The sequence below is a fragment of the Periophthalmus magnuspinnatus genome, chromosome 1 (genome assembly GCF_009829125.3).
Source record: "Periophthalmus magnuspinnatus isolate fPerMag1 chromosome 1, fPerMag1.2.pri, whole genome shotgun sequence".
NCBI lineage: Eukaryota > Metazoa > Chordata > Actinopteri > Gobiiformes > Gobiidae > Periophthalmus > Periophthalmus magnuspinnatus.
In genome coordinates, this window is record NC_047126.1 from 16,231,315 (window position 1) to 16,249,519 (window position 18,205).

The 18,205-nt window shown below is 36.5% G+C and overlaps 1 protein-coding gene across 3 annotated transcripts; it reads right to left on the minus strand.

Annotated features, from left to right (window-relative positions):
- Positions 1 to 35: 35 nt before the first annotated feature.
- Positions 36 to 7,942, minus strand: scrn2 (secernin 2). Of its 3 annotated transcripts, none has more exons than XM_055221173.1 (9): positions 7,764 to 7,942; positions 6,304 to 6,472; positions 5,677 to 5,858; positions 3,984 to 4,183; positions 3,235 to 3,450; positions 2,586 to 2,751; positions 1,890 to 2,070; positions 1,087 to 1,252; positions 36 to 360 (listed from the first exon to the last, which is right to left on the minus strand). In XM_055221173.1, the coding sequence occupies exons 2-8, from the start codon at positions 6,463 to 6,465 to the stop codon at positions 1,097 to 1,099; spliced, it is 1,263 nt and encodes a 420-aa protein (XP_055077148.1). In that variant the 5' UTR covers positions 6,466 to 6,472; positions 7,764 to 7,942; the 3' UTR covers positions 36 to 360; positions 1,087 to 1,096. The 3 variants fall into 3 exon arrangements, with proteins under 3 accessions (XP_055077148.1, XP_033823400.1, XP_033823408.1); XM_033967509.2 differs by having other exon boundaries at positions 80 to 351; positions 6,304 to 6,466; positions 7,764 to 7,907; XM_033967517.2 differs by having other exon boundaries at positions 83 to 351; positions 7,764 to 7,906.
- Positions 7,943 to 18,205: the final 10,263 nt, after the last annotated feature.

Below are 18,205 nucleotides of genomic sequence, written 5' to 3' on the forward strand. Positions count from 1 at the left end.
AGCAGTGACTTCAACGACAAATACCACTACTAGTAGTAGCTGACTATGAACTTTATTAGATCTTTCTTAAAATAATCAATCAATGCCAAGTCATTCATCAAAAACACATAATCTGAAATGTCAAATGGCTTTTCTTACAGTACTATATAACTTCTTTACATTTCTAGAGGGCTTTCTTCTGTGTTGTCTCTATGCCAACTATGAGGTGCTGTGTCTCCATGGTGATTTTGATGATAATCTGCTTTAGTCAATGTTAAAGATGGTATGAGAAGAGAGTGAGTGAAGCTGAGGCCACTAGAGTAACAAAAGTCTTCAGGGCCACCTCCTGCTGCGATTGCTCAAAGCATCCACCTGAGGGCGCTATAACAGAACACAATGAACACAGGTTAAAGTGAGACATTTTTATAACACTGAAGCTTTAATTGTACATAGTCACAGGTGCTTTCCCAGCATAAAACATAAGTGAATCTATGAAAAAGGAAAATCTGACATGTTTCTTTAGATCTGTGTATTGCCTTAAGCTACAGCTAAAATTTTTCTAGACCTCCTTGTCAGCAAATGGGAAGAGAAAAAGATGGAATTTATACATTTTAGCCAAAAAATAGACAATTATAAAAGCATTTTTAGTCATTTTGCAATTTTCTTATTGTGCTGGAAATCTTCTCCATGGAGAATGTTGCGTATGGTTTTAATTTTTTTATTTCCATGGAATCATGCAGGTGACGTGCCGCAGTGTTACTTTAATTCAATAATCATTAATTCATTCATAATTCATTCATTTGTATTGAATTTTATTATCTTATGAAGTAAGTTAAGTTTTGTTTTGTCAGATTTTGTGCATTATTTAAACATATAAACCATTCAATTCTGTATTCAGCACCTGCACACTACTCCAAGAAAATCATTTTGGCTGGTCAGGCAATTTCTAAACTAGGAATTTTTTGAAATGTGTTAATATTTCAACATATTTGATATGGTTTGATATATTTCAACACTGTAATAATTACTATAATTTGTTTAAATATTTAGAAAAGTATGTATTTATGTATAATTTTGTAATTCATTTATGTATTTTATTTGACCCACCTGGCCCTGGTCACTGGTAGAACTTGATTTCTGTGTCCACGCAGTCAAAGAACAGGTCTCCAAGCTCGTCGCTCTCTGTGATCTCTCCATTCAGCATCGCCGAAATCTCGCTCAGACACTGCGACTCCAGTTCACGCAAAATCTCATAAATTACTAAGCCCTCATCCTGCCATCACAAAAAAGGTTAAGTTAAAATATGCAACAAAATAGTAAATCAGGTACACTTAGCTTCATAGTTAAGCGACAAGTTGAAGAAATAGCTTTTTAACACAATATATTTTCTTTTCAACCGATAATGTTCGAGATCAGTGCTCTTGGCATGGTAAAAAATGTTCATCTTTATGTGCAAGTCTAGAAATTACAAAAGATTTATGTTGACAATATAGATTTTTATTCACCCCCTCTGGCAACTATGATAATTTAGATTTTTGTTTCACTATTATTTTGCAATGTGCTGAAATTAACATGAGGAAGGGATACAAACAGGAAGTAATTTTTCAAGACAAATTCATGCAACTCTATTGTGTGACCATAAACACAGAAAAATGAAGTGTGATGATATGTGGCCATGTTGTCTAGACTCGACTGACTGCACATCGTAATGATAATTAAATCACAAAAGCTGCTGGTTACTAAAAAGACAAAATGAAACAATTAACTCATTATCAATTAAAGTTGAACATTAGATCCTGTACTTTAAATAGAAAGTTATAGTTCAGTGAAAGTGTGTAATTAAAATGCATACCGTATTCTATTTAAATATATTCCAATATTTATAACTACTATTACTCATCAGTGCTCACCGGGTTGGTCTCCATAGTGTGCAGCGCCACCTGGTGGGCTTTGTACAGGTCGTGTCTGCGGTCGACTTTGCTCTGAAAACGTGGCTGTTTTCTGACCGGATCGTCTGGACCAAACTGTGGGGAGACGACCCTCAGCACTGGAGTGATACAGTCGGTAAACAGAAAAGGCTTGAAGATAGACCTAACCAGAGTAAAAAGAGGAGGTAAGAGAAAGGGAGAGGGGAGAGGAGGGAAAGGAAGAGAGAAAGAGATCACAGACTTAGAAATACCCACTATTCCAAAGACTAGAAAATGTTAATGAAAGGAAAATGTTTAACATGCAATGTCTATGGTTGGAGCATGCATGAATGCCATTGTCATAAATGTGGAGCACAAACTTTACCTTAACCCTAATCACATATTTACCCTAACCCTAACCACAATTATACATATGATGAAGTACTAATACAATTTGAGGCTATGTATTTGCCAGTCTTTTGTAGCAGAAATGCAAACTAAATAATGTTTCTACCCTGGATGGGTTTTTTTTATAATGACTTAAAACCTTTAGCATTTACATCTGATCTGTCAGTTAATAACTGACAATACTTTAATTCTACTTCATTTATCCTCCAGTTTGAATTTTGCACATTCTGATGGCATTTTATGGAATTTATAAAACACGGGTATGAAATCAAAATTTATATCACAACAAACCTGGATGGGTCTGGGGTGGCAGTGAAGAAGTGCACACAGGGCAGGCTGGGGTCTCTGGGTAGAAGTGAGACCATGCTCCCAGTGGTCCTGAAGCCTTCAGAGTCCATACATATACCACTGGGTTTGTCTCTCAATATGGACATCATCACCTCTGCTGTGACTGAACCTAAGACCAGACACAAGAGAAGAGCTGTACAGCTTTCTGTAATAGATAAGCAACCTTATGTTAAAAAATTTACATGGGTGCTTAAATTTGCTTAACATTTTGTGCCCTAAGATGTAATAAATGAATGTAATGAGCTGCTATATAACTTAACTTATATTATAATACTGAACTTTCATAAGCTTGTGTCATATAAATGTATTGAGGAGTAATTTAAGCTTAAACAAACAATTTGATCCATTATTATTACTAGTGTACAGGAATATATTTTAAAAAAAAAACTAGAATAAACTGTGGAAAGACGAATGACTAATAAATACAACAAAAAGTGTGCTTGTGTTGTGCGTCAATGAAGCATAAAAAGAAACTACAGAAACAAGGCCCATGGTAACCTATAGTAACCAAAATCCAGCTCCAGCAGCCCTCTTCTGACTGTAATACTCTACTCAAAAACCTGTGTAAACTGTATTATACCTCACTGCTTACCGTCATGTTGCTGCAGCAGCTCTGTGCCCCCTCTGTAACGCTGTTTGGCCAGCTCCATGCGGGCGGGGGGCTGCTCTGGGGTGAACACCTGACCAAAGTTGAAGACGCCCTGACCATCCCACCAGCCCTGGGCCTGAGCCACGGCCCGCAGCTCTGGGTGCTCTGCAGAGATCTCTGTAGAGACGGTCAGCTGGTTCGAGATGTTCTTTACTCCCTCTGAAACAAGAAGGAATTAGAGTTGTGAAACTGTGAAACAAAACCAATAATGATAATAATTGATAATTGATAATAATACTAATCTCCCGTAAGTAAGACTCTGACCATTCCTGAATAGTTAGATCTATATCAGAACTAGTATAAAACCACATTGCATTAAAGAATCTATACAATTTTGTGTTGAAAATTACATTGTATTATTGCATTAAAAGAGTGTTCATATTATAATTGTAGTATTGAAAGCAGAAATTTTAGTATATGAGAACACAAGAAGAGGACATTATTAGAGAGATTATAGAGTCTGCAGCAAACTTACACTATTTGTTGACACCTGGTTGTTTCAGTGTTTAATGTGTCTACAGTATATTGTTTCTTAATTTATACAAAGTTTATATAAAATAGATATAAATGTGTATCATATACAAAATACTAGAAACAGAATAAATCAATACTTTGAACAGCATACTCTTTTGCTTTTATATGGTATAGATTTGCATTGTTGTTCTGTCCATAATGCATGTTTTGGTCCTCACCTGTGACCTTCTGAGCCACCCACAACCTGCCCGCTGTCTCCAGCACCCAGGCCTCAGAGCGGTCGACCAGCAGGAAGGTGTTGTGGTAGGAGAAGGGCTTGGGATCCTCTCTGCACTGACCTCCCTGTCCATGCTGCTGCAGTAACTCAGTGATGACAGAGAGGGCATTCCACGCAGTGTCCCCGCGCTCCAGACCCAAACTACAGTGCACAGGAACAGTAACTAAAGGCTGGCAAAGCTTTAGTACACTATTAATTTATAAACCCTCCATAACATTTCTCTGAAAGTCACTGAATTTTAAATTACAATACATTTATACCAGTAGATTATATGTTGAAATTTGGTAACTTGTTTACTTATTTTATTCCTAGCAAATCAAGAAATTTAAAAAGTGAAGTTAAAATATTCTCAACAAGAAAGTGAGAACTACACTTAGATTGGATTGCATTAGATTAAAACAATACAATTTCCAGTGTATTGTAGTAGAAGCAGCCTAGAATTAGACTAGTATTAGTTGCAACATTATTAATAGTAATACTACAGTATTAGAACTAAGAAAAAACTTTGCAATGTACTATGATGGCAAGACATATTCTAATTTGTTTTTTTGACTATTTATTCTTTTAAAATTTTATGTAGCTAATTATAAATATATCACCTTTCATGACATATCTATGTAAACTGAATAGAGGTTTACAGTAGTTTACAGTCCCAAATGCCTTAGATATCAGAGTCTCTTGTTTATCTGATTTGAAGAAAAGATACATTTAGTGCTTTAGTTGAATTTCCTGTTGTGACATGCTTTTGGCAATCACCGCACTTAAACGATCAAAGCAACTTCCACTAAAAACACAAGGCAAAGCTGTGTCAACGTAACTCTTTCTTTTTTCACTGACAAAAAGATAAATAAATACAGTTGGTAAAATAAGAGATAAGAGATTTTGTGATATGCTTGGACACCATGAGCGTGTGACTTTCTCATTGGGTGCTATACGGGCTATTTCAATCCGGTGCTGGTTTATATGAATGTAGTTTCAAGGCAGGACTAACAGATGAAATGCGAACGAATCCGAGTAATACAACAGCAATCATTATACTAGTTACAACTGTCAAAAAATCATTAACCAGATACTTGTAAACTTCCATCTAAAGTAGATACTTATTTGGGTATCAATACTGGACCTTTCCTGACTCTACATCAGAATCTGTATAAAATAACATAGTACAGGAAAGCTTCAAATGCAGGACAATACGGGATTACCTAAACAATCATGAATATAACTTTGAGTCACCTTATGACGAGGGAACACTGTTATTACAATATCAATAGCTCATTAAAGTTTAATAACATATCTACTTGGACAAACGACAATGAGTTTGTGAGGAAACTTACATTATATTGTATAAAAAGTATGATTTCTGTACTTCAATATGATTTGAGCTCTAGAGAGTTGAATAAAAAAAAAACTCATTATAGAAACAAACTAACTGCTAAAGTGTTTCATTTTGTTATTTATTTATTATTATAGAATTAATTAATAATATAATTTTTAGAGTTATTTGTCATTTACATAAATTACTTCCAATTTTATTGTCTATCATCTATATTTTCTGTCAAACCTCAAAATTTGGCCTATGTGGTCTATGTGTAAATATGAACACATCCCTAGTTCATTCAGGTAAAAGTTCTAACCGTAGCAGGTCCATGCCGAGCAGAGCCTCTCCAGGGTTCACTTCCTCTTTGGTCCACACTGCCTCGTTGCCAATGCACACGCCCTGATCATTTGCCCCCATCTCGGCCCCCCACATCCAGGCAGGTTTACTGAGCACCACTGCATGAGTCCGCTCCACCTGAGGAATCTGGATGTACGTGCACTGGCAGAAAAGGATGTTAAATAAATTATCACACAAACAATTTTTTTGGTTCTTTACATGTGTATGGGCTGCTAACTTAAAATAATAGTTAGCATTGAATTTATATAGTGCTTTTTTGGACACTCAGATGGACAGATTCTTAACTTAATATGAACTTGTACCTTCTAATTACAGTTAAATTCCCTACTGCTTAGTATTTACAAATTACTAATGCTAATAAAATCCTCTATTGAAAATGCCACTGCGTTGACCTGTTAATGTGTATTCATGGTGACCTTTTGGGCCTTGCTTTCAAATATTAACAGGCTTTTCACTTTTACCAAGAAAGGTAAATATTTACAGACACAAGATTATAGATTTTACGCAGTCCTATTGCATTTGTTACATATCTATCTTGTTGCATCTAGCACCAAGCCTTACTCCCTTGCTTTGTGGTCAGATTTACCTCCAGTACTGAGCCTGGTGGATGGTTTGCTGCAGGGTAGTACGTCACCTCTTGGACCTCATCACGGGGTCGGTCTGAGTTCTTCCCAAAAATCACTTGGTCATGTTTGGATCCAGGGGGCAGTGACACAAAGCAGTCGCATGACCTGGGACCCTCTGCCATCCTGCAACTGGCACAGATGTAATTTAGAGCATTTATAGGTGGGTAGAGCGGAGCACTTATATAAACACAAAAATGTCTTCCTTGTTTTAACATTTGCTCCCAACAGTGAGGGGTCCTTCCATGTAAAGTACTATATATTTTACTATTTACATATGCATTTATATTTACTATTTCTTCTTCTTCTTCTTCTTCTTCTTCTTCTTCTTCTTCTTCTTCTTCTTCTTCTTCTTCTTATTATTATTATTATTATTATTATTATTATTATTATTATTATTATTATTATTCAATTAACTGGATGTGTGTGAAAATGTCCTACTGACAGAATGATTCCAGACAGTGGCTTATACATTTCCATAAACCTCAATAATGCATCAAATTTATATACGTTTTGGACACTCAAAGAAGCTTTACATTGCAATGTAAATTATGTCTAAAACTACATCACAAGATTGACAACATCATAACAGATAAGGGTACCTCTCAGTCACATTAATTTGCAAGTGTAAGGTGTACTTGTGTGGATCTTTATGTTATAAACTAGAATTACAAAAATATTTAAGTAATATTAAAGTATAATTTGTCCATTTTCGTTTCTTCTATTTTGAATGGCATTTGGTGAGATTGGTGACACAATGACATTAGTGGCCTATGTTCCACATAACAGTCTACTTAAATACCCACCCAAGTAATTCAATGGATAACTATTTTTACTTCCAGTTGAGTAGAGCTGCATTCTCTAGTAAGAACGTTGTAAATGGGGTTTATTCGAGGCTTATTCACAATTGTTGATATCAATCATTAATGGTCCACGCCCTTTTGACCATTATATGAATGAATAGAGTAAGCTCAGTGCCTGTTACGCACGATGTACACGGTGCCATCCCGGTACACTGCCCATCCCTTTCACACACATAGGATTAGGAAGCAGAGCACTTTACTGTCTATAATCTTCACAAATCCGCACGTTAACTATTATTGGTCTACTCTCATATTTGTGACAATGAAACGCGTTGGGTCCGGATATTATGTCGTAAAAGCGCTTAATCGTATTGCGCGTGGAGGTGTGGTTGTGGAGCTCCAGGGGTAAGGGGATAAGCCGTGTTCCTTCCCCGAGAAAAGGCCCGAGACAGCGGCTTGCCTTCCCGCAGCCGCCCCCTGTCGCTTCACTTTCCCGTGGAGCTGCCAACCACGACTCGCGCTGTACGTGTCATTGCGCATTATTTACGGGGCTTGGACAACATAGGGTGGAGTAGAGGGCTACAAGGGTGCAAACTACAGCTAAAGTGCAAAATGTTTACCTTGGATCATTCGCGAGAGCAGAACGACACACCGGCTGCCGCGAGGTGCAGGTTGGGGATGTGTGTCACGTGACCGAGAAATCCAAAGGTCTGTACTTAAAGGTCTCGCCTCGTGCGGACACGCGCCTCCACAGTGTCTGGTCCGGAGCTTGCGCGCGGGCAGCAGCAGAGAACCAGGGGACTCAGACAGGAGCAACAGTGGCTAAAGCTAATCATAGCTTTAGCCACTTTAATAATAATCAGTCAACAATGATATAATTCGATTTGGCTGTTGTCCATACATAATAAAAAATAACTGATTGATGAGCAACTGCCACTCAATCAGTTTTGTCTGGTTAACTCTTATCTGAGTTATGTGTCACATAAAAGTGATGCTGCTCAGTACTCAAACACTTTCCCTACTCACTCGCGCCTCCTATTGGTCAGCCTCTGTCAGGTTCTGTTCGAGCTGCATGGGGGTTTTAACCAATCACAGTGAAGTGTCAACTGTCAGAAGAAGCAGATACCTTTATGGTTACCTCTTAAAAACAGTATAATAAAGCTACAACATGAATTGACATAAAGTTAAAATTATAGGCTCTAGAATTTTATTATTATTATTTTTTTATTATTATTATTATTATTTTTTTTTGGCATATCAGACACCCCTACATCAGTAAGGGAAATAAAGTCTACTCTACTGTAGTTTATCTTAATTACATCAACAGTTACAAAGCCAGACTTACCTGCAAAAGAAAGTTACCACTTAATCATATATAGGCCAAACCAAAACTGTTTTGTGGTGACTTCAAAAGGTCTGCACGTTTCTTTCATATCAAAACTGCGGCCGTTGTTCATTCTTGATTCACTTGTGTCAGTCATAATCTGAGGGACTTCTGTCGGTGTTTTGCAGGTATCAAACTGGTCAAAATAGAGACATCTGGGACATTTATTGTACAAAAGTGAGACAAATAACTGTTTTTGGATAAATCTGCTGGGATGTGGGGCACAGAGCTCAAAACTGGGACTTTCCCGGGTAAAAGGGGACGTCTGGTCACCCTGATTAAGCATGCATTAAAACAAATTGAGTAAACCGGATTAGTGACATAGCATCATGTTAGCATGTTTGGTATGCTCGTCTCTGTCTAAAGCATGGAGTGCACGTTCTCACAGTTGATTTATGGCTCACCTGTCAAGAGTCAGTGATGCAATTACAGCACATTTATGGCATGGAAAGGGCAGTGTAATTAGCTGCAAAGTAAATACTGACAGTGTTTTGAAAAGTTTGGTGACATAATTCTTTGATGTTGTAGCCTAGGATTTTGAAATGTCTAAATGTGATTGATCTACATCATTTGTCAGCACTTAATTAAGTGTTAGTTAATAATGCAGAAAGTGTGCTTGCATTTTACCGTTGGTCTACACAAAGAAACATCTCAAGACTAGATTGAATAGATCAAAATTGAATGCAATTTTACTGTGATGCATTATGTCCCTTGGGTTATTTTTGAAAGGGCCACTGCTAATGATGATGTGATGGAGCCTAACAGTGACTGCCTTCTCTGGTTCCAGAAGTACATTTTCCATTCATTTTTCCCATAGACTTTAAAAAAAAATTCTAATATTAAGAGTTCAAAGCCATTGTGGATACTAACCAGCTACCTACCTACTGCATGGAAACTATAGAAATACTATTTATTAATTGGTGGTACTACTTCAACTGCAAGTACAACAATGTCTAGTCAGTAAAATATGACCGTACAGTAGTTGAACCATAGTTGAACCATGCCCTTACTATCGCAACAGGTGACAGGACTATTGATATTTTCATTATACCTTGTAGCACCTGGAGGCCACTGTGCTTTCATGTGATTTTCGTGCGTCTTACTTGTATGACGACTTGAGTATTATTTTAAGGTTGAATGAGTTTTTGTCATGACTTCACTGTATGCGCTGTCGGCTACATGGACTGACAGGATTCTTCTTGCTGTGAAATTTTTGACAACCTGCTAGCTGCTACAATACCTCATCCACACCCTCTCCAGAAGCTTTCATCTCTTCTTGTGTGCTGACAACATTTGCACATCCTGTCTGTTTTACCCCCAACACAAGTCAGCTAACAACTGCGTGAAGCAAGAGGAGAGGCCCCCGCCTGAACCAACGTGACACACCCAGGAAACGATCAGCGTACAGTTAAACGCAGTCACAAATGGCCCTCAAAAGGCCCTCAAACAAGCACAGACAGAGACGAGAAAATGTAAAGGCTAAATGTACATTGCCACTGTTGACTCTGAAAAAATCATTTAAGTAAAGGTTTTTGCATGCAGGTGAGCAATATAGCAGAAAATGTATCCTATTGGTACATAGTTTGATAAAGTTTAAAATTACAAATACATATTAATCACAAAATAAAATATTAAAGAAACTGTATTAGTTGAAATCTTTTTTTTTTTTTAAACAATACTTTTTCAATATCTTGTGAAGGGAATTTATTGTCTGCATTTAACCCATCCTTTAGTAATGGTTATTATGCAGAAAAGGCAAAATCCTCCAGGTGGGTTGATGGGGGAAACTAGAGTGCCTGGCATAAACCCACCCAGACATGGAAAGAACATAAAAAGTGCACTCAGAGGCGTCCTGGGAGTTGAACCTGGATCCTAAATTATTTGATTTCCAGGTCATGCATTTTTATTGCTAGATCAATTTCCTGTCAAAGAAAAAATACACATATCAAGCTATTATATGGTTTGTGTGTGTAAAGTACTGTAACAGAGGCTACACCAGAGCCCAGATCCACTTTGAAACAAACACTAACAAAATATAGCCGAGCATTGTGATTCAGCAAAACTAAATTTACACCTCATTGCTGGCGCCAAACTTGTGTAATTACATATTCAAGAGTCCAACAGATACAAACAAAAACAAAAAAATATATACCTGACAATTCATTTATATTGTTTGATTGTTTGCTGACATTTTTACATAAATGTACACTTTTTGCACTGGCAGTTCTGCAAGTTACACCTCCTATTTATTTATTTATCTTTTATTTCTTAACTTATTGGACCTAGAAACTAAACGTAGTAGCACATGATTGCATTAGCAGTTTTAATTATTCTTAAAAAGAGTCAGAGATATCTTGAAATTCATCTTGAACCCATACTGATCATGATTGGATCTATTCAAACCAATGTAATGTAATTTATTTTTGCAGTGGGTAGCAGTTACCCAGTGAGTAGGCTGCTGTCTGCCTATGACTCACTTGTAGTAGGAGCAAATACGCAGTGTACCATCAACTTCTCAACACTTAGTCTGAGCTGAACGATATTTAAAGCTCTACGGACACGCAAACATGCATGAGACAACTTTAAACTTAGGCCTAGACCAGACCAGGGCGTACGGGCAGGCGGTTTGAGCAAAGCCGGTGTCTGTAGCCCCCCCTTGTGAAATGGAGGGATGTCCCGTTGAAGATGAGGGGTGTTAGGGACGGAAACAGCTGTGAGGACCTTGTGCGTATTAATCTAAAGGGGAGACAGGATAGAGTAGGGGCCTAATAAAGTATGGTATTATGGCTAAAGGTGTGTGTGTGTCTGACTACCTGTCTTCCTGGGGGATTAGCAAACAAGCTGTCCGTTGTTGTTGGTGTCTAGGCTACATTCGCACTGCAGGTCTTGATGCTCAATTCTTTTAGATATTTTTTTTTCAAATCTGACTGGTTCACATTGCAAATAAAATTTATCTCATATCAGTTTTCATGTGCTAAACCAATGTGGAAAAATGACAGGACAAAACTAATGCTGTGCTGTTTTTATAATATGAGACATTTGTCAATATATACTATACTTTATCTTATCTAAAAACTTTTATTTTGTCTTCTTTTAACCAACTTAGTTCTTTTGCTTTCTTTCTTCTTTCTTTCTCTCTCTTTGGGCAAACATTGATATTTTGTCTTTGTCACACTTTCTTTTCCAAAATATCAATTAGGTTTAAAACTTCTCACTTTATATGTACTTTAGTTTCACTGCTGTTGTCATGCAGGCATTTTATTGTTTAATTGTGTTAAATTTCAGCTTTAAATGTGGCACCTGTAGCATTTCAACACTGAAGTCAAATTAATGTGAGTTGTGTGTTCAAACTGCAGTCACTTCAGAAATCAGAAAATCAGAAAAAATCAGATTCAAATCAGATTTAAAATCACAGTGGCCTATGTTGCAATCGAAGAAATCAGGTTTGGGCTGTTAACACTTCTAAATCTGATTAATATATAATTTCTAGACCGTAATTTACTTTAAGGACATGCAAACTGCACAATTTGATTTACATGTCATTTTAATAATCTTTTATCTCCAAAAAAGTGATGATAATCAGATTTTAAGTGTGTATATAGCCACAGCAAGAAATCTGATTTAGGGCACCAGATAATTAAGAGGAGAGTAACATGCACAAAGGTGCAGGACTAAATGTAGCCAAATGGTGCGCTATCAGAGGCACAAAGTTATGGAATTTGCTCTAGATGATCTTGTTTTTTTCTTGGGCACTTTTAACCTCTCAGTGCTGTTTTTACTTCATTTGGTCTCTGTTTTCTTTGTAATATCTCAGGTGTGTCATAATGTTATATGTCTCTTGTCCTTTTCTTAAGGACAATGTCAAGTAATGTGTTTGTTGTTGTCTAATGGAATGTTTCATGCTTTTTACTCACCTTGGGACAATGGATTTATATTGTACTAATTCCAGCTTCATAGTAAATATGTTGAAGTTGCTTGGTGACACATCGATTAACGGGCCTGTACCTGATTTTTGTCTCATGTATTTGAGAAACATAGATCTGCATCTAATTAAAAAGTATTTTGTTGTCCAATAATCATAAATTGAGTGTTAGTATGCTAGTTGTTGTTACCTTTTCACAGCAAAATTCCTCTCTGGTCTGGTCTGAAAAGCACTTATAAACTCACAGTGAATACTTAGGATGCTTGAAATACATATGGTGAGGAATAACTTTGGACCACTCAACTGATTAAAATGAACAAGTTCTGTTTTTCATGTTCATAACAGTCAGGTAATCAGCACTTTCCTAATTCAAATAAATAAATAAAAATAAACATTTGAGCAAAAAAATCAGATTCAACCTGCAATGTGAATGTAGCCATTTGTTTATGTCCACCAATTTTTTTTTTCTTCTTCCAAATTTCCAAAAGTTAGCCAGGGGAATTTTGACACTTGCTTATTTCCTGTAATGCATTTATTTCAAGTTTTACAACCCTCTGCACACAAGAAGGGGTTTTGGAAATTAGATAAAATAAAGCAAGTCAAATTCTCAGTGCAATTAAAGATCCGGTTAAAAGGTAGAGAGGCAGCAGCTGGGGGGGGAGCAGACAGTAACAGCGGCGCCATGGCTGTTTAACAATCAAAGATGGGGGCGGGGGCTTGTGAGGAAGTCTCTACTGCAAAATACAGGTGTACACTCACAATCAAAGTGCAACTCGCAAAAAAATGACTGGGTTTGAAGTTGAAAGAGCAGAGGGGAGGGTGAGTGGGGTGGGGGGTGGGGGGATGGGTGCAGGGCGCAGACAACGCTGGTGACCGAGAGAAGCCTTGAGAAAGTGGGATGGGCTCTCCGCTTTTGGGATTTTGAATAATTAACAAGGATAAGGAAGTGGACTATACCAGGTGCTTACAGTTTACAGTGAGGATCTGTGGAGGGGAAGTGCCGGATTTGGGCGGACTACACACTCAGGAGGCTGGCAGGATTTGTGAGGGACGCGCCTGTGGTTCCCGTGGGACTATACGAGAATCTGACCCAAAGCACATAACAGTGTACAATAGAATATATGTGTACTAAACATGGGTCTTATCAGAGATGGGAGAGTGGACAAAGGCTGTTCTCAAGTAAATTTGTCTTATTAGTCAAATTAAAGAAACTGTTGAGACATAACATCTGATTTATTTTCTCCATTACAATGACTCTTCCAAAAGTTCTGAGTTTATTTGTTATTTTTATACTTGTTTTTAGTCCAATGTACTAAAAAAAGACAATTTCTGCCAACTACTTACATAAAAAGAGTGGTAAATTATTATGTAAGTTTAAAAAGTTCTTTTGTTTTTAAGTCCAGTAAATGTTACCCCAGGTCCAATGGCTTAGACCACCCAAATTTGAGTCTTGCCCACCCAGATCCGACTACAGGTAACGAGGTCTACGTTTCCCTTATAATGCCTGAGAATATTTTAAGTCTGCCTTTCCAATTCAGCCTAGAAACAATAGCATGAATATAACTTAAATCTTGTGAAAAAATGCAAATAAAGTCTTGTTTTTTTCATCAAGGACGACTCTCCACATACACAGATGGGATGGGTTTATTGTCTTGCCCAAGGACACAACAATAATATGCAGTATTGACAGGGGTAGAATTGTATTAGCAGTATCCTTCCTTACTCAAGTAACAATATTTCTGCCATAAATGAACTAACTGAAGTAGAAGTAGGTGTATCTGAAAATAAAGTTAAAACAAAAGAAAGATTCATCGCAATTCTAGAAACTAAATATAATATAATGTCACCTCAGCCCAGTTAAATTTTATGTTATCCACCCAATCAAACCATAGTCCCTGAATCATACCGATTATCTGCCTTCATCTCATAACAGGTCTATATTTATCTTTATTTTGCTTGATTCAATTTCAAATCTGCCCTCACAAATCCAGCCGGTAAATAACAACATTCTTTACGCCCAAACTGCCACCCTGATGTCTTACATAAACTATTTGACCTTTAGGACCAAATAAAAACATGGCTCCAAGAACTTGTTTTGTGCCTAATTACAGCAATTAAAACACAATGGAAAATAATTTTGTCTGTGGGTGTAATCACATAATGTTCATTTGAGGAATGTAGACAACAGGATGATCTAAAATGAAAGGAGCCAGGACAGATTTAAAAGACAATAAGTTTTTTTCTAAACTACAAATAATAACAAGCATTTGACCTAATAATTTTAATCATTTGAGAAAGTAATCAGAGCCAAATAAATGTTTGATACGCTTGACTTTTTTGTATGGCTTAAATAAAATAAAATAAATAAATCATTCACACGTTCATACATAGTGAAATGTTATGCCCAAGGACATAATGGCATTACACTGGTCAGAGCTGGGATTGAACCTTCATTTTGTAAGAGTCTTATATATCTTGTCTAAGCAAACTGTTTGTTGAACTATCTGTGGCTCAAGTTCTATTTTATCTATATTAATTTATCACTTCATAGATGATTTTAATTTATCACATCATAGATAATTTTACACTGTGGAAAAGAGACGTGACCCAAACATGGAACAACAACAGAGGAATGAACGTGAAGAAATACTCACCCAAATTTGATACGGCAGTTTCACTTTTGTTTGCCAATTATCAGTTAACTTCCCAGATTAGTAGTTCATTCAGAAAGTCATAAATCACTTCATATGATCCATCTATAAAAATGCCATGGCTGTTTTTAGTTTGACATTTACCGAAAAGGACACACATGACTGACAGCTCTGCGCACACACCCACACAGCACTGTTGAGCAGTTACACGTACGACAAGCTTTTAATTTTATTATGTTTCAGAATTATTGTTAAATTCATGGGACACATCCTTCTTACAATTAAATACATTTTTCTTTGAAGGTAACGCCTCCCAAGTATGTTGCGTTTATTAAACCAGTGCCATGTCAACAACCACAAACAAGTGAATACACAAAAGCATAATTGGTAAATGTTGAACTTGGCACGATTCAAGAACAACAATGAGATTATAGTGTAATTAAATACTATTTCTGAGTCTTCTGCATAATCTTGTATTGTATTCATGAGGATACATAACTGACTGTATTATATGCTGTAGTAAACATATTGAAAGTATGTGTGTGGTCTACTCTAATGTTTGCACTAAAACAAAAATGACAGCAATAAGCAGCTGCTGGCATGTAGACATAAAACTAGAGGAATAATCACATAGTAACTTATAGTAACCAATATCCCGTTCAGCCATGTTCTCGCAAACTAAATAGGAGCAGAAAATTTTTTCTACATTATTTTTCTTCAATACTTTGATACTTTTTTTATTCATACTTTATCTCATTTCAGTGTTCTGCCATGCTGAATATTTAAACATTTTTGTAAAAAAAATGTCTGTTAGATAGTAATTGGCATGATATACTGAATAAATATCAGTGGTGTATAGACATAAATACATAGTTTATTTCTGCATAAAATATAGACCAGTGAAGTATTTTAGTGTAAATATTCCTTTTCATAATTCAGAAAAAAGTGGCATTATTACGACCACAAACGTACCATTATACAACAATTGTGAAACTGTGATACTGGCTCTGTTTTTATATGATTTTCTATTAGAATGAGAAAATGGCCACTACAGTTGCACCAGTATCCACAATCTCACTGGAGTTCATGGTGAAATAGCTGGATGGCAAATCTGCTCTCTCCTCATTAACTTAAAAAGTATCAGTTTAAACTTTAAATCTAGACAACATCTAGAACCTTTTTTGGACATTTTGTTTTGTGTACTCATTTTCATTTACATGCCGATGTGACATTTTATAACCTTTCTGAGCATTTGGATGAAGCCTTGAACCTTCAGGACAACCCAGGATTACTTCAATATGCTTGGATCAATCAGAATAAAACACTAGGTAGTGTTAAGGCAACATTATAGCAAGATTAAAAGCTCATAAAGGTTGATTTTGCATTATATATTTCTTTTAAACTTTCAATTTAGCCGAGTACAAGAAGAAATTTTTTTTGTTACTTACTCTTAAGTTGTTGAATTTGCATATTTTTTGTTGCAGTTAAGTTTTGTCATTGAAAAGACCTGTTTGAAAGCATGTAGGTATTCATGGGTTTCAGATTACTTTTATACGCAACATTTTGAGGGCCCTTTCCCATCCAAAAGACATAATCTTTTTTATTTATTTTTTTATTGGGAATCACTATAGCAACAGTCTAAATAAAAATAAGGCCAATCTAAGCAATCATAAGAGCTGGTGTTAGACTAATTCCTGTGTCCGAGTTGTACCTGGACGTGAGGCTGTGGTGCTGATTCAGTGTTTGCTGTTGGCGTCCACTCGACTTCAGCATTTTATGAAGTGCTGAGGAGCCAAGGACCAGGAAGTGTCTGTGTCTGTGGTCTGCTCCAACAAGCTGCAACAAGACCTGCAATAAGAGAGAGGGGGGAGAGGGAGAGCAAGGAAGATGGAGGGATGAGGGTGAGAAAGGGGGGAGAGAGAAAGAGAGAGAGAAAGAAAGAGAGAGACAGAGAGAAAGAGGGAGAGACAGACAGACAGGGTATATGTATATATATATATATATATATATATATATATATATATATATATATATATATATATATATATAGAGAGAGAGAGAGAGAGAGAGAGAGAGAGAGAGAGAGAGAGAGAGATTAAATTAATCTAAAACTTATTAAATGTGTCACGAGTAATACAACAATATACATGATAATTCACTCTGACAGGTTACAAGAAGCACATAAGCCAAGAAAAATGCAATGCAATGTAATGTAATACTTTATATGCATCACTGACTTTAGATGAATACAGTTAGGATAGTTAGGATACATATGGTGAAATAATTAGGCTACATATTTTAAAGATATTTAAATCGTGTGTGTTTTTTGGCCTGGACTAAACCACTTGCGGAGTGTTTACAGTCAAAAGATTTCACGTCTCAAATCTGCTCCATAAGGCGCAGACACTGCACAGTTGGATAATACAAACAAAACACATACATCTAAACTATAAATAATAAACATATTTGATATAGTAAAGAAAAACCAATGCAGTATTGCGTATCATATTTAAATACTCATCTAACTTTTCTGGTGGAGCGTAAATAGTCTCGGCCATATGTTTGTCTCCATGGAGATGTTACTGCTTTGCCTGAAAGTTCCACACCACAGTGGGCATTAACTATCCTTAGAGACAAGCAAGTGATGGCACCAGGACAAGTTACAGGTCAGATCTGTAAAGAGGCGATGCTGCTCCAATATCTAGATTTATTTGTCATATATTGTTATAGTTAACATAGAGTAAACAATGCATGCAAATGGCCATCCCCCAAAACGTTTCATAGTGCCCTCTTGACACAGAGTGGCCTAACGTATAAGCCTGTTCAAATATTAATAACAAAACAATAATTGTTTAATGCTTAATGATGCCATTTAGTTGTAGGCCTATATGTAACATACATACTGTGTTGATCTGGTAAACTGGGCCATATGCTGCTTTTCCACTGACTCACTTTAACTGATTAAAATACTGTAGCGTTCTGGTAAAGGAAACACGCAGAATTTCCTCTGGTTGTTTATTTTCTAAGCACAAGGTCTACTGTTGACCACAAAACAAGAGCAAAACAAGAGCAGTCTCAACTCACTAAAGCCAGTCTCCAAAACAG